This window comes from Tympanuchus pallidicinctus, unplaced genomic scaffold (assembly GCF_026119805.1).
Source record: "Tympanuchus pallidicinctus isolate F22 unplaced genomic scaffold, pur_lepc_1.0 scaffold13, whole genome shotgun sequence".
NCBI lineage: Eukaryota > Metazoa > Chordata > Aves > Galliformes > Phasianidae > Tympanuchus > Tympanuchus pallidicinctus.
In genome coordinates this window covers 10,858,540-10,876,192 of record NW_026294648.1, presented here as the reverse complement: position 1 = coordinate 10,876,192, position 17,653 = coordinate 10,858,540, and the positions used below count along the sequence as shown (strand labels likewise).

Here is a 17,653-nt window from a genome sequence, read left to right as displayed (position 1 = left end):
AAGAGAATGGGAAGGAAGAAGGAAGAAGGCAGGTATGAAGGAAGGAAAGCCAGCTGGGTGCTCCATGGAGCCTGAATTGTGACAGTAAGAAGGGCTGGAGAAAGCAACTGGGAAATGGTGATACGTAGACTGGGCATGTCTAAATCCTGGAAAACAGCAGGTGGAGAAAACTGTGGAACAGAATTATATTTAAAGGGGAAAAATTAGAACTAGGTGAGAACAGTAGAGAGATTGCACTTTGAGTGCAAAGTATTGCTTTTGTCACTTAGTTCATACTGTGAACGCGTCCAGGTTGTGCGTTTCAAAGGCAGAAGCCACGAGGAAGGCTGTTCTTTCATATATTATTTCTCCACAACAGCACCGACCTATTAACAGCAGAGGCTTTTTACACTCTACTCTGTTATTACAGAGTGTGGAACAAATCCTCAAATCTGAATTACACTATAAAACCCTCTCTTTCTGTTGTATATCATCCTTATTTTACCTGTTTACCTGCAGGAAGAAAGCCTTTTTTAGTCTCGCAGATCCTAAGACGGTCTGTGCCATACTTCACATTTTCAGCTTTCTAAAACACCTCCAGCAAAGTCAGAAAATCTGAGAGATTATGTAACCAATACTTCTGGAGCAGAAACACATCTTCCAAATCTTCTTTGCTGACAAAAGCAGGTTAGAATTTGTGTATATCTATCTGTGAGTCACCTTTAAAATAAAGTGCTTTAGTGCCATCTGCACTTTCTGAACTCTGCTTTCATGCTCCTCTCTCCTTGCATTTCCAAGCCATTGACTGCACTGATTTCCATGTAGTAACCTATGATCAGACATTGCCTGGAGGTCCAGATTTCACCAGAATGCAAATGTAAGCCTTTCACTCTATGGCACAGTATCCCTTTTCAGACTTTTTGCCAGACTTTGCTCAGAGTACATTGATTCTACATATTTTTAAGCACGAATTCCCTACACAGTCAGTCCTTCACTCCTATACGATTTTAAATTCAATCTCAAAATGCAAGGGTTAAACCCCAAACTTCTTTGCATTTCCTTTTATCTTTAGAAATTCCGCACTCTTTTTTTTTTTCTCCTAAAATCATCTCTTGTACTGAGAGTAATTGCTTCAAATACTTATGGAGATGGCACTTGTATCAAACACTTAAAAAACAGAATATACTCAAATATAAGAATGCCTAACTGTATCCATAACTAACTGTTCCTTTAGTTAAAAAGTTTTGATATTATCTCTGTTACTTTTCTCTTCAAAGGAGAAGAGTAATTATGAAAGTTCTGCAAATTTGCACTAATGAAGCAGAAAAATCTACTATGACTTTTATTAATCACCATGTAAACAAATAAAAAAAAGTGAGCTTACCTTGTCTCCTCTTTTTATGATTCTGACAGCAATTGATTTAGAATTACTTACAGGTAATTCTCAACTCTTTGTTACAACTTGAGCTGAGAATAGTAATTTTGCCACAAATCTGAACTTTCGTCAATGAATTTATATTCCACAAATACTGAAAATGAGAAGCCACTTAAATATGCCACAAATGTACACACTGAAACATCAAATAAAGGACAGGGAGAATAAAAAGTACATACGAGACAGCAGGACAGAGAGAAAAAAACTGAAGAGAATCCACACCATACATTACAACCACCACTTCCACTAGTGTAAGACTTAAGATGCTCACTCAGTCCCTGATGCATAATCTCGGAAGGGCTATGCTTCCAAAACACAGCTGTGCTAACTGCAAAGGAGAAACACACCATGGTACTAATCCTCAAGTGGCAGCAGGATGGGTCAGCATTACGCCCCTTTCTTTGCAATCTCCCCAGTGCCACAGAAAACAAAACGCTGGCCCAGGGCAAGCAGTATTCAAGGTGGCCTTAAGCTACTAACAGCCCTCCAGCAGTCTCTCTTTTTATCCATGTCTGCCTGAATCAAGTCTCTGCAGACACACCTCTCATTCTCCAATACATCATCAGTATCACAGCTGCCAAGATTAAAAGTGTTGAGAGCAATAGGTGATTTTGTGTCACTGGGGAAATCCCTGCCTCTTTACAGTGCCTTCTGTCCCATGCAGTGTGACACTGTCATCACAGGAGTACAGCCATAAATAGCTAAACTGTAGCACAAAACATGGCTCATGGACTAAAACTAATTATTCACCAGACCTAGAAAGTAAGACGCACTCAGTGGAGTTTGAAACCCATAATTTGAGTCAGACAACGTGAGATCTCACAGCAGGTGAGCACAGTGGGATCTTCAGAGGAACGAGAAAAGCACTAGGATTTGAGAGTGACCGACAGGATCCAGGATTAGGGCACCTATTAACCAAAAGCTGGTGAGGTCTCTTTTTAACTGAATCCACACTGATACCTCTTTCTCGTTTTTGATCTTTATCAACTGGCACTTGAAGGGAAATCCCAAGTCATTTTTTGATTACATTTTTCTTCTCTCTCCTGTATCTTGTAATTCTCATGCAATCTCTCTAAATTCAGGGGTAAGAAGGATGCCATTAAAAACTGTGTTACTACAGTCTGTGTTAGCACCATTATATGAAATAATTGCACTTTGGGAGATTCTAGACAGTCAATTAACCCCCAATTCACTACTCAAGTGGCAGAGCCGACACTCAATGAATAGAGGGTAGGGGTTCAATTCTCAATTAGGAAGAATTTTTTTACTTAATAGTTTAATCTTGTGGTCAATTAAATCTCCTAGCGTTGTATTAATTATTATATGAATTCCAGGCAACTTCTCATTTAAAGGTTACTTATGGTGCACTGCAACTGGACCAAAGTCCCAGACCTAAATTTTTCAAAGCTGAAAGCCTGCTCCATCTTAAAGGGAAATCTATACTCTTTTATAAAAAAAGACAAAGTGCTTTCCCAATGTGAGATAGTTTAAACATCTCCTGTATTTCTGTGTCACAGATATGAGTGCAGTTACATCTTAGATCGCTAGATATAAATTTACTGCTGGACCACATATTCACATCACTAGTTATATTTAAAAGTTTCTCTAAACAGACCTTTATGGATTAATCTCATCTGCAATTGCTGAGCTTTTTTTCCTATATTGTTTGGCATAGCAGCTTGGAATAGCAGCTCAGTTTTCCATCTGTTAGACATATAGAGCCTATCAGTTTGTGAAGCACTTTCTTGGTATTCTTTTTGGTAGAATAAAGTCCTGGATTTCCTGGGGGAAGCAAAAGACATATGCTGATGCTCCATGGTTTCTGAGTTGCTGCAGAGATGAATTCTCCTTGGCCAGCTTTCTGTTGAGTAGGTGCTGGAATCATATAAAACACACACTTGCAAAAGAAAAAGAAAATGGTGAGTTCCCCGGCCAAATCAGTGATCTTTTTTCAACTAATTATTTTTCCTGCTCAAAATGAAGACAGTCTGTCTTTGAAAAGACTGTCTATCATTAAAAAAGAAAACTATTGAAAAGTTTTTGAAACAACTATAACAGATGTCATAGCAGTTGAAAGTACAATTAGAAAGCACAACGCCGCAGAAATAAAACTTCAAACAAAAGCAGAAAGAGTTCTTTGTGCACATCAATAATTCAGAATGATTTAAGAACTGTTTTATAGATGCAAGTGGAGCTCTTGCTGTCGATATATAAATTGAATATGGTCTTTATAGGCAAACAAAAAGAGGATACAAACCTTTTAAATTATTTTTAGGATAATTGTTTCTGCAACAAACATCATTATTTATCAGTTTTGAAAAGAAGCCAACTGCTAACATTTGAAATGCACAAATCTTGGCACACTACACAGAAAATGGTAATCTCACCCCTTTTCAAAACCACTCTTGTATTTGTTTTTCACATTTGTCAAGTTCTTATCTCAAAGTCCATGCAGTGTTACCTATTTCTATCAGAAATCATTATATTTTATTTCTAATCACCTTCCCATAGCCAATTTGGTAACTCAGGAAAGGAGACATTTATTGCCACCAGATGCTGTTACTTTCCTGCTTACTTAATGTATTACTATAAATCCAATCAACTGCCTGCAAGGCAAGGTTGTGTATTTATTATTTTGCATTCCGGATTTCTTCTGTTAGAAACTTTCTCTTCAGATAAGCAGTACCACTTTAGTTCTAAATCTACACTGCAGCTATCAGCCAGGATGCATGCATACACGTTACATGATGCAGGGCCATATAATAAGAGCAGAGACAGTCTGTGTGCTAGAAGCACGTCAGCCACTCCAGCAATCAGGCTCCCACTGAATCTACAGAATGGAGCTGCTGCTTCTGTAAAGCCAAAATTCCAGATAGATTTGTATTATGTTTAACATATGCTATAAAGGCAGTGATGTTATACAAAGTGCTAACCCTAAACTAGGGTGCAGAAAAATTATCTTGTATGCTAAAGATAATTCTTATAATTCTCATTGCAAATAAGACTATAATCTTCAAGTGTCCAATTCCTTTCATGTTTTCATCAGCAGCAGTGCATACACAGAAGTCAGTAATGAATTAGTTCCTGAAACAATAAAGCTTTCACCGAACAGGTTTTGAAAATTGAAGGGGTTTTGTTTTGTTTTTTTTTTCTTGATTATCAAGAAACTTCAGACAAAGAAGCAAAGGAATTAAGGCACTATAAAATCAACACTACTGTTACTATTACTGGTTTTGTTGTATTAATTTTGCAGTAACACTGTGCTTTCCTTAAAACCTATAGTTTACAGAAAAATCAGTGAAAATACACACTTTTTCATAGAGTAATTCCACAGTTTTCCTTCCCATCTAAATCCCTTCTGCCTGTAATGCCTTAGGCTATATGACAATAATGTCAAAAGTCAAACAGTAATGCTGATGACTCCTCCTTTAATATGTGAATTTTGAAGCACTTTTGCCTGCAGGGCACCCTCATTACAATCACTTTCTAGATTTTAAAACTCAGAGAAAACAACACAAGCATTGTAAATACACTCGTATCTCCAAATTGACAGCATCTAAAATGCCTCCAAAGGTTACAGGTGTATGGCTTACACGCTATTTTTGTGCAATTCATACTTTCTGATTTCTGTGAATAGACATGTGTACACATACACATCCCATTTTCTGCTCCAGCTGAACCCTCCACCAGGGATGCTCCCTCCTCCAACACACTCTACATCAAAAAGGCATCTCTGACCACACCAGAAGAAGCATTCCAGTCAACTGTCATTAAAAATTTTGCAGTGTGTAACCCTTCACTGACAACACACATAAATAAGCCATGGGATATGTCAGCAAATTCACACAAGTCAAATCCAGCAATCTGAATATTGCACAGCAGTCCAGGTGATGGCTCGAACAGGCTGATCAAAACTACGCAATGTTTTATAGATCAGAACATCTCTAAACACATCTGGAAGCAGAATTTTATTTATTAAATTACATGTTATATTCTGTCATATTCTGTCAAATATAAGAAAATCCTACTTTGGAAACTACTCTCACACTGTCTACGAAAATAAAAAATAAATCCACTGGTACTTTGAGAGCAACGTGCAAAGGCACACATGAACAAAGGGTGCACCCAAGGATTCTGGTGCTGGGATAATCACTGCCTTTTTTGGCTTTGCTGTCATTTGCCTTGAATTTCAGATCTATGGTGAATTAAAGAAATAAGGGAGTCTGGGTAGTAACAATCAAACGTAAAAAATTGTGTATTTTAACAGTTCTCATCAACATCAAATATCTCACAAATTAGAACGGCTTGGAAGCCCAACTCTTAGTCTCAAAAGTGACTCAGATAGTGGTGGGCTGATTTTCAAGGGTATTCAGGAAAAGTGCTATTACAGAAATAGGAATCAGAAATAGTCTGCCATTCAAAAGCTAGAATGGCTGGCCTAACGCTGAGCACAGGTGTGTCAACGAAGCATTGATGAGATACCTAAAAACATCAACAGCCAATCTCACAGCTGCATCTAGTCTTGAATTTTATTCCCAAGATGCCTCTATAAAACTTAACCTGGATCCTATTATACTGATTGCTTCTTACTGTGTCTTCCACTCTCTGAGGTATAATGCTTAATTTCCAAAGTACAGCTGATAATATTAAAAAGCTACTAATTGAACTATCCATCCCAGCAATGAATATGGCTACATATAAACATATAAATAAATATCTGATTAAGGAAACAGTATGGTAATGATGCTCCCCACCCCAACAATCAAACATGAAATCTGATTTCCTTGAAATTACAGCCTGAGCTGGCTGTGGTCCAGATCCCCTCATGTTCTGCAGCCCCAGTGGCTTCTGAGTTCAATGTATGGGTTACACCAGCTCTGCAAACAAGGTATCAAGTAACTTCAATGCAACACATGGAATATAATGAAGAACACACTTATTCCAGATTCATGACTCAAGAGGACAATCTCCTTTTTCCAATTCCAATCTATGGTTTGTTAGCGAAGTACTTGTTGCTTTTTACGCCAAGAGTAATTGTTCTGATGTGGCATGTACACAAAAATACTTTGTTGATGCACAGATGTATGGACTTATTCTCAGCTTTCTGACCAGAAACCTCTGGGAAGCAAGTCCACTTAACTGCCGCTACTGTGTGAGTGTTAGAAGGCAGGCACAGTGCAAATAAGATACTCAAAAGAACCAATCAGAAAACAACAACAAAAAAAACCAAACCAAAATAACAACAATAACAAACACAACATGAAGATCTGAATATATAAGAGTGCTACAGAAAATATCACTTGCACGTGCAAAGTACACTCCAGGGCTTCCCAGAACACACCTTTTCCTAAGGCTGCTGGCCAGGAACACAGGCATGCAGGGCATCCCCCTGCACGTACCTGCAGCTGGCTCGAGCTGTCCTCCAGAAAACAGGTTATCAAGCAAAGCCCATGGATGCTATAAGGGCAGGATTTGCTCTTTGACATCAGGAGTATACAGTGCTGTCATAATCAAGAGCATTTCTGATCCATTCTTGACTGAAACAAAGGCTCTGTGCCAGTGCCACAGCTGTAACTGTGTCGCTCTGTATTTCACTGATAGGGAATGGCCCTCTATAGCTAACATGACAAACATTAAAAGCACACTATCAGTAAAGCTTAGAAAATAAACCTATGGTTTATAAAGTGCAGTTTTTATAAATATCCTGGAGGTCTTCTTCAGACACAAATATTGCAAATATTTCACAATAAACAATAAGCTTTGTTATTAATATACATTTCTGTCAGCCTACTTGCTCAGGCTTAAATCAAATGCATGAAACATGCCAACGACTTTTTTTTTTTTTTTTTAATAACAGAAACTTATATAAAAAGCAGCGATTGCTGACTTCTGAGCAGCTTCCTAGTTAACAAGAGTGTTTGATCACAGTCTTTGTTGTCCATGCTAGAAATGACATGTTTTCCAGAAACACGTACTGCTTGTATAAGCCAAAATTTCAAGCAGTGACAATCTAAGACTTACTGATGAATTCAACTTGAGAAGAACCTATATGCACACATGGTTACATGTTTGGGCACACAAATGCACAATCAATCAGAATTTCTCAGGAGCAGCGTGGCACCATGGCTGGCCCAGAGCACAGGCAGGTGGAGGCTGAGCCTGCATCAGTGTCTTCCCACAGATCACAAGGATTGCCATAATGTAAGAAAGCCTTTCGCCTATCTTTCTGGATGCGTGTTTTTCAAGTTCTACTGATCTTAATGAGGATTGAAGGCATACTTATTAAACAACTCACAGACATTAAGAATGTCACCGACTGCAGTTTTGAGGTTAATGACTTTGCATCAGATATATTATGATCCAGAGAATTCAAAGGGTCAGTTCTAATACAACTGTTAACTCTGAGGGAGATTACTGGGCCTAATGCAAAAGCCACCAGGTGAGCAATGTACCCCCCTGATGCTTTCATATCTGCTACAGCTCAGTAAGATGGACCTACAGAAAACCCACTTCACTGTTCCGGAAGAAAAGTAGAAGCGTTAAACTGTGAAGAGATAATTCAGACTTTGGGGAGAAGCTTCCTGTAAAAATGCCACATTATTCCATTCTTTTTTGCCCACTTTATTCCATGAAGCTATATGAACTGCTTACAAAAATTTGGTCCAAAGCTTTCTGAGTAAAAAGAATTTCTGTCTTTCAGCACTTTCATCTAGACTCACTGTTTGTAGTCTTTAGACAGTAATACATTAAAGCCATAGAAACCTAATAAATAAAACATATCAATAAATTATATATCAATGTAAGAAACTGTCCATATGCCAAGATAATTATGAAGCAGTTATTTTACCCTTCAGAAAAAAATGGCGTGGTTTAAAATGATTTGGAAAAATCAAGAAAATTTGTTTACTTATGAGACTCAATATAATTTTAATGTAAAAGATGCAAACTTAGAATATTTCACTATTTGCTCTTACACAATTACTCGCCATTGTATTTATAAATACTTCAGCAATGGTTAAATGCAGTTATAACAACATGAGTCTATACACTGAAAAAGTTAGAACTTCTCTATTATTTCCTATTCACATATACTGTGAATCAAAGTATTAATAAAAGTTTGCCTTAGTTTCATTGGTTGGAGATTTTTGTTCAGTTGGTTTTCGTTTTCTGACTGACTGATGAAAGATCCCATCTACTCTTAGGTCACCATTTTGTCAGTTGTCAGCTCATTTGCAGGTTAAATTTAACGACAAGAACTTGCAGAAAAAGCCTTCACTCAGAACACAGCACTGAGTTCGTTACCCTTCAGAATTCTAAGAGGACAGAAAATATAAAAATATCTCTCAGTCTTCTAGTGAATATTTGTGCAATACATGTCACTTGAGATTTTTGGAATAGGAAGCCCTTGCAACCTTTAAACTCATGTACTATTGCATCCACTGCTTATCAAACAACTCCTGGGTCTCTCATGTCACACTTAAGACAGCAAAAGGAACACGAATTCACTTCTAATTTGGGAACTTTTCCATGTATCTCAAGAGAAGATTTGTGAGCACATTCCTAAGGAAAACTGCTTATTTGTCATTATACGTTTCACATGTAAGTACTGAAATGTCAAAGAAACAGCATGGTGAACATTTGAAGTGTTGGCACCTCTCGTACACTTTCTATACACGATTCATGTTACAGCTTCGTAATCTCAGTTCCTTTCCTTATTCCTTGCGCTCTCCATCTGGATGCTTTCACATTCATTGTCAGAAAAGTCCTCTCTCTGGAGGACACCCCCACTTGGGCCTGTTGCTGTTTCAGGTGTTATGCACCTGCTCTTTCTCCACTACTCACATTGTGAGTAACCTAGTCCTTTGGCAATTACTAATTTAAACATCATAAAAACCCTTTTCCACTGACAAAACACAATAAATAGATAGAGTTATTCTTTCATTACTGTAATCTATGGCCATCTGAAAATATTTCACTCAGCTGACAGAAATGATGTAAAATTCCCATTTCCTTGAAGTAATAAATGGGAAGGTGTTCTTCAATGAAATAAAAAAGAATAGTTGCCAGATGCAGCTTTGGAGACTACCATCTACCAGAAATCTGAGACCGTCATGGGATGTAGACTTGTGCTACAAGAATGCAGACAACCAGGCTAAAGGGGGTAGTATGGACACTGAGCAGCAGTGAGAGATTCAGAGCAAAGCACTTTCTCAGCAAATAGAGCCCTCATTTCTGCTAAAAGAGCACTTGAACAAAGGGTAAGTGAGAAGAAACCAGTCATCTGCAGACTCTTCCTATGAATTTTTACTCTGGTTCATTTAGGGGGAGTACAACTTCAGCCCCCCAAACAGCCGTGGTTCTCTGGGGCCTGCTTGCCTCCTGCTGAAATCAGAGCACAGGAGCAGGGCTGGCATGTTCCCACATCTCATCAGGCTCAGGCACACCACTGCCCTGGGAGGCACAGCATTTGTACTGCCTATGGGTACATACCGCTCCTGCCTAGGACAGTAACAAGTGCTACTGGCTGGGGGAGCTACGGCCCAAAATACCAGACGGTGGACAAACTCTGCTCTCATTGAAGACATTGTAAACACTTCCATTGATTTCTCTGTGGCAAGAGCTGGGGTTGTGTCTTTTATTATTGCATCCTATATGAAGATTTAGAAATATTTTTTTGTCATATAGTCACAAGGAATAATTGTACCTGCAATTAAGCCCTACTGGCAGGTATAGCCAAGTTCTTTTCTGGCTCATTTAACCTTCCTAATGCCAGATTTCATACGGAGGTTTCTACAAAGCCTATATAGTACTGTGTCAAACACAATCCTTTCCCATACAATAGAGATTTTTTTTAGGATAAATACCAAAGCAGGCAAATGTAAAATTGAATTACTTTAAGGAATTAGGTAAAATGCTACTGCTTAAAAACAGAAATAGAAGTAAGCAAAATCGTGAAGAAACTGTGTTTACATTTCTGTAACATTTGGGACTATGTTCTGTTGACAGGGAATTTTCTGTTTCCTTTCATTAGCAATTTCAAAATACAGTACAGATTATCCATTATATGGTTTTCACTCATATCCTGACATGGGTGCACAGGCAGAATGCTTGTGCAGATCTATAAATATATTTGATCTAGTTGTCTTCTAATATTAAGCCTGACAATACTTCCTAAGATGCTGAAAGGATGTGGAGTAACTGAGATTTAAAGGCACTGCTTCTTCAATAAGCTTAAAGACACGGTCTGTAACCAACCTCTAACCCTGCTGAGAAGAGACAGCCTTTAATTCTGTAAATTCTGTCCCACCAACACATACAAGCAGCTCAACATAATTGAAACAGTTTTATATTAACTGTGTTGTCAGAAAGAACGTAAGCTATATTTTCTTCAGCCCTGATTACCTTGAAATTAGTTTGATGAGAACAAACTGACATATTTTTGTCTGGTGCTAACAGCACTTCCAATGGCATTAGGAAAATAAAATTTTGTATCCTGAGGAATATCACAGTAGTGCTTACAATAATCACAATAAGTTTTATTGTTTTTTATGCTAAGCTTTCATATGAGTAATACTACTGCTAAATTTTAGTTACTTAATTTTCATTTGTTGTTGTCTTAATTGCTATAAACAGCTCAGATATGCAGTTCTAACAAAGTGTGTTACAAAAACATGCTTAATATATGCCTTCAATAATTTCTTTGTTGTTTGAAAACTTTTAACTTACAGCAAAGCTGGCATTTTATGGCTTGCAGAGCTATAAATCATTTTTAAAATCATGATGATATTACTCAAAGCAGATGTGAAAACATATGTTTGCCACGGTTGTATAAACTGCTTACTTGTCATGCTTAATAAATGTTGATACTTTTATTTTAACTACATTCCTTCTTAATAACTTTGCAAATGTTTTCCATGGTAAATATACTTTGCCTTAGTGAAAGCAATGTCAAGTTTTGAAAAATAAAGCTTGTATACAAATTACATATATATTTTTCGCTGAGCATACATCACACTCTTCTGTAACCGTCCATATCTGAACATGAAAATTGTTCAACTCATTTGAGGTGCACCAGAGCCCAAAACAATTATGCAAAAAGAATACTATTACTACTAGGAACAAAATACATACTGGAGTGGTAAAAATCCTTGAGGTGTAATAACACTTATATGGGGTGACAGGCTGGGAATTTCAGAAGGAAAATACAGACTGTATCTCCTACTGGTGCAGTCCACCATTACAGGGTGCTTGTGTTTCTATAAAACAGAGATTCCTAAAGGAGATACAACACAGGTCCACCACACTGCCCAATGTGAAATTCCATGATTGTATGAAATCACCTTCAAAACGTTGGATGCACATTGTTAATGCTTTTCAAATTTTGACATCTGTCCCATGGTAAGTCAGAATGTTTCAGTTCTGAAGCCATGGGATTACATGAAAACTGCATCTTCACGTGCCAAAGAACCAACTACTTTCTAGTTCTCAGAGACAAACTTGACCTGTGCTGGCTAAGCTTAAAACTGAACACTTGATTTTGTCTTGCTGATGATAACTCTAATTTCTTATGATTTTGTCTAGCAATACAACTGATTTTCTTCTAATTTTATTTACGAGGAAACAAAATGCCACATTCCTCCTCCATGCGTAGCTGCAGATTCTACATCTCTGCAGCTGTGCCCCAGGGCTTACCTGAATACACAGACACACTAACTTTCTCCAACTCCCACCAATCAGTGCAAGATCAGAGGAGGCACTTCCCTGCCGACAGGACGAACACTATAGGCTAAACATCACCTCTTCCCTTACTTGCCTCTTATGAGATCACGTAGCATTCTTAAACATGAAAAATGGCTTATTTCCTTCACTTATGAACCAGTATTAGAGTAGCTTGCACGCACATCTACTGCAGGAAAAGAAACAATATCATGTGACTAATCAAATAGTTGCTAAGAACTGCATAAATAATTGAGAAAAAGAATGGCAAAATATTACTCCATAGGATATAAATAGATGGAAGCAAAGACGTGATTGTTTACTCTTCCTAAGTAGAAGGCGATCTAAACCCAGTGATACATTATTCACTGCAATTAGGCACTTGGCTTTCTTAGATTTACAGTATTATGCAGAATAGTAAAAAAGAGAATAAAGCATGTAAGTGTAATTAAATGCCTGAGATAGAAAGAAGTGTAGTTATACCTTTCTCCTTTTGCATTTTTTTTAGGCTTGTCCCAGTTTCTTGATCAATGAGCTCTCCTTCCCTGCTGTTGGTCAACATAGCTAAAAAAATGAGAGTGCACAGCAATAAAAGAACTGTCATTTAAAAAATGTCAAAAGAGGAAAGCAGTAAATTATATATTTTTTTTCTTATTATTTTGATATTTTAACATTTATTCATACAAGTTTTAAAGCAGGTAACCACATCTGTTGTCCATAAAGCTCCCAATTCAGCAATGATAAAGCGGAATATGTAGCTGAAGGAAATTTGCTCAACTTGATTAAAAAAAGACACCAAGACAGAACTAAAATTACTGAGAACAACTGATTTTTTAGAAGAGAGTTCAAATAGAAAATTTAGAAAAGTACTTCACAGAAATCATTTTGGGAAAAAACGCGTTTAGTAAAGCAAAGGATGTAAGTGTTAGTAATTATCTGTAAAGCAACAAGGACAATTAAAAAGCTCAGATGCATAGAAAATAGCCCAAACCAATAGATGAAAGTGAAAAAAAACATACTTCATGGTGTGAAAAAAAATTCTTAACATCTACCAGATCAGTGAGACATGCTAAGCTCATGCCTATTTTCTTCGTTTCCTTCTATGCAATTAACCAATTACAGGATTTAATATTTCTTTAACAAGACTTGTGAAAAACTTGAAAAACTTGTAGAAGTAAAACAAACAAATAAATAAATAAATACTTATTAAATATATAATAATTTGTATGTTTCATTTTTATTTTATTTATTTTAAAAAAACCTTTCACTACTACTGCTGGAGCTCAGAGGATAGCACTGTGTGCTATTACTGTTAACAAAAGAAGTTACAATAGCTTTCAAAAACTACAGTAAGGTAGTTAAGTTACAGTAAGGGGAAAAAAAATCCCTTTGTCATTGCTAAAAGCGAAGCCCTATTTTACATACATGGAAGCTGAAGGGTATCTACTTTCTTGTTCTTCCCTTGTGTATGCTGTGTTTTGTCCAAGCAGCCCAGTTTCTATTGATTAGTTTGTCTATTGTCAACAGAGGTATGTAGTGCAGTGGTGCTGCAGCACGGACCATGGCAAAAACTCCAAAATCCCAGCAAGCTGCTGAGTAGTAATTTGAAGGCAGTGAAGATCACAGTGACTGCCAAGAACTGCACTGCTTTTGTAGTTTAAATCTAGCTCAGCAATGTCTGCATAGGTTGCAGTCTCTGTGAAGACAACAGTGTTGACACACATGGAAGTAAGGAGATGATAACTGACTTGCCCTAGATGCCTCCTGGAAGAATCAAGAATAGAATCCAAATTTCCTCCAGCCCAAATTTGCATTTTAAACACAAGATCAATAATGTACAGACTGAAAATTGTTCTTGAGAGAACAAAAAATACATATATATCAAAACCTCTCAGCTTCATGGCAGTGAGTGAATGTCTGGCCAACAGGAGGTTTTTATAGTGTAAATATCATTGTATGTGTGTTTTCATAGGATTTGAAACATATCCTGCTATTTTTCAACTCCAGGTGGTTTCAGAGTCACTTTCTCAAGCCAGCATGCAAGATCAGTGAGTCACATCATAGAAGGGGTGGTATCTTCTGTGCATGAGTAGATACAGACACAGAATGAGAGGCTGGGCTCTGTGTAGTATTGAATCCAATACAGAAACCTATAGTGAGGAGCTTTCTGGTCATTTTTGGTGGGATTTTTTGTATGCTTCTTTCTGTTTTGGAGAAACAAAACAGAAAGGGGCTTTCCTGAGTTTCCCAGTAAATAAGGTATTTGCTTCAAAAAACTGCTAAAATTTGTGAGGTCAGCAACTGTCATGGGGTGTGAGGCTGCAGAGCACTAACCAATTCTGTCTGGTGTGTTGTCCAGCTGGGAAGGTGAGCTGGACACGCTGCTGCTCTGATGAGAGGAAGCATGGCTCCCAGGCCGCTGACTCTCTTCTAGGGATGGAGCTGGAGAAGGGCTGTCTTGAATTCTTTCCTTGAAATAGAAATAAAACAAGGTCTGTGCAATTTGATTAGTGAACTTCACTGAAGTTGCTAAAATAAAAATAACAAATAGTCTTGCTAAGATAAACAGTGAACAGAATTCAAATCAAAAGAGTAGTACAGCCTTCAATACTCAAGAAGAATATAATCTTCTACATGCGATGCATCTAGACAGTTTTTCATCCTTAGGGTCATGACACAGCACTTACCACCTTTTTTTCTTTCATAAATCTAACATTTTCACACATAGGAATATAGAGAATATTTTTTCGCATGGTTTGTACAAACTAATTTTACTCTACAGATATTGAAATTGGCATGTATGAGTCACATGTCACATAAATAAATCAAATTTTGACAAACTGGCACTAAGCACAGTCAGATTTGTAAATTCACAAGAAAAATCACTTCTTGTCCTTAAATATATCACGAGTGTCTTCTGAAGGCAGCACACAGACCAATTTTAAAAGCCACAACATTGGTAAAGGCAGGTTCACTTTCAGATGAGAAGTACCACAGACCAACAAAAACAAGACTGCTTGTAAATTTTTATGTGCACATTTTTACACAAAACTTTGAGACTGAAGTGTAACTTAAATATACACGGTGCTCTAGGGAAGGGGAAGAAATTGAGAAGAAATTGTAAAATTTAGTAAAATGAAGTTCCATAGTCCTGCCTGTCTAAACTTGAAGACTTTGGAGAACTTATGGAACATCCACTAGTACAAATTTTTGCTAACAGGTTAGATGAGTAATTATTCATCCTGTCTTGAGGAAAATGCTTGATGGGTCTCTCCACTTGAGACCCATTCCAACCCAACTAGTCCACATGCACTATTCTCAGTTTATTCAAAATGCCAGTCCCCCTTTTCATCATTGCGAAGATCAATGAAAAATAGAACTCTTCTCAAAGGGGCAGATCGTGGCCTGAGATACTCTAGATAACCTTATTTTAAATTTTACATTTTATGTCCTTTGTTACAAGTAAGAAAGTCTTTAAAGGCATAGTTTCAGTGGAGGGACACTAACAAGAAGCAGCCCAGAAACTGCATCTTTGCAGGTGCCCTCATCTGTGGCAATCAGCTGTTCCCAATGGAAACACAGAACTGAAATATGAGTGATTTTTTTTAAATTTAATTTTTTAAGGGAGATCCTCTTGCCCCATCCCTTTAAAAACCACAATTACATTTACACTGTAATCTGATGAAGTTTTCTCAAAAGAACTTGGCAGTTTTTCTGCCTTTCTAATCTATTTCAGATTTTTCAGTAAGAGTATGCAATCTGGCTACTTGGTGGCAATTTTCCATGTGCTTCTGAAAATATGCTCAATAGCATTCAAACTTTTAATGCAGTTTTGCTAGATAGTATGCTGAATCAATACTATAGCTTTAGGAAGAGAACACTAGATTCTCATAGCTTCTCCATTACCAATAGCTAGCATAATAGCTTCTGTTCATAACCTATTGAGGCAATTCATTAATAACACTGGCAGTGGCATCGACATTTTAAGAATACTATTATCCATTAAAACTATCTCTCTAAAGCGCATTCACCCTCATGTTTACAGACACATCTGAGAACAATGCGAAGAGAATGTGAGTGGATACTTCTAATAGCAAGGGGTGGTGTTTGTCTATTCCAATCACAGCAGCCAAAAATGTAGTAATGAATGTGTTTTTAATAGGATAGTTATTGTACATTAAATAACAACTGAGCTTCAGAATCATGTAACAGATGTGTATCTATTACATAGCTGTTAATCCTCAATGGAACTGTTCTCACTAATTATCTGTTATTTAATGAATATACAATAACAAATAAATCTTGGAGGGAGACTATTAATTGCAGTATTTTTGAATGTTAATTAAAATATTTATTAAGTTTTTACAAATTAACCTACTACATGTTGAGTTATAAGATCTTAAAATTTTTAAAACTGAATAATTTTAATCCAACAAATTCTCAAACTTGGGAGAAAAAAAGGAAAAGCCACTCATCTCAAAATGGTCAATGTTTTATCCTCGGTCTTCAAAAGACTGATCTGAGAGGTTGCTGAGACCAGCAAAATAGAACACAGATATGATTTACTGATCAGTAAATGACATTTAAAAGGTTACATCAAGAAGAATTCTTCTAGGTATACGATGAATAATACACAAATAACTGACATATCTGCCTCAGCCTGTACAAAGCATGTGACTGCCCTGCACAAAATTTTAGCTCTAATTTGGAGAGATGTTGATTGAACAGATGGATCATTCTGTCAGTAAGGACTTGGCTGGATGTTCACACTCAGAGAATTGTGAATCAATGGCTTAGTGCTGAGGTGGAGACACTGATGAGTGGTGCTCCTCAGGGGTTGATTCTGGGACTATCTGTGTCTTTGCTGGTGACACTGACAGCAGGGCTGAGGGAACCCTCAGCAAGTCTGTGAACGACACCAAGCAGAGTGGAGCAGTTGGCATATTGGATGGAAGGGATGTCATTCAGAGGGATCATGACAGGCTTCAGAGAAGGGATGAGCAAACTTCAGTAAGTCCAACAAGACCAAGAGTCTGGGTTGGAGCAATCCCAATCATGAATACAGGCCAGGCAATAAATGTATTTAGAACAGCCCTGCAGAGAAGGACTTGGGGGCACTGGTGGACGAAAAACTCAGCATGAGCCAGCAATGCATGCTTGCAGCCAGGAAAAAAAGCTGTATCCTGGGCTGTATCAAATCAAGTGTGACCAGCAGGGCAATGGAGGTGATTCTGCTCCTCTGCTCCTCTGCTCGTAAAGTTCTGAATGGAGACAAGTTGTGGATGCCCATCCCTGCAGGTCTTCAAGGCCAGGTTGGAAGGGGCTTTGGGCAGCCCAGTCTAGTGGGTGGCAACCCTGCCCATGACAAGGGGGTTGGAAGAAGGTAAGCTTTAAGGTCCCTTCCAACTCAAGACATCCAGTGATTCTGTGCAACACTTACATATTTTACATTTATGTAAATAATAGCCTTGAATAAATAACTGGTTACTGCTAACAGGCTACAACTCTGACTATAATTCTATT

General features: G+C 37.5%; 1 protein-coding gene across 5 annotated transcripts in view; it reads right to left on the bottom strand.

Moving 5' to 3' along the window:
* The window catches only part of DACH2 (dachshund family transcription factor 2), a 264,433-nt gene that overhangs the window by 35,489 nt on the left and 211,291 nt on the right, over positions 1–17,653 (bottom strand). For all 5 annotated transcript variants that reach the window (XM_052672831.1, XM_052672830.1, XM_052672832.1 and 2 more), the window contains 2 exons: positions 14,465–14,600; positions 12,614–12,694 (listed from right to left, as the gene is read on the bottom strand). In XM_052672831.1, the coding sequence (XP_052528791.1) occupies positions 12,614–12,694; positions 14,465–14,600 (217 nt within the window). The remainder of the gene's footprint in view (positions 1–12,613; positions 12,695–14,464; positions 14,601–17,653) is intronic.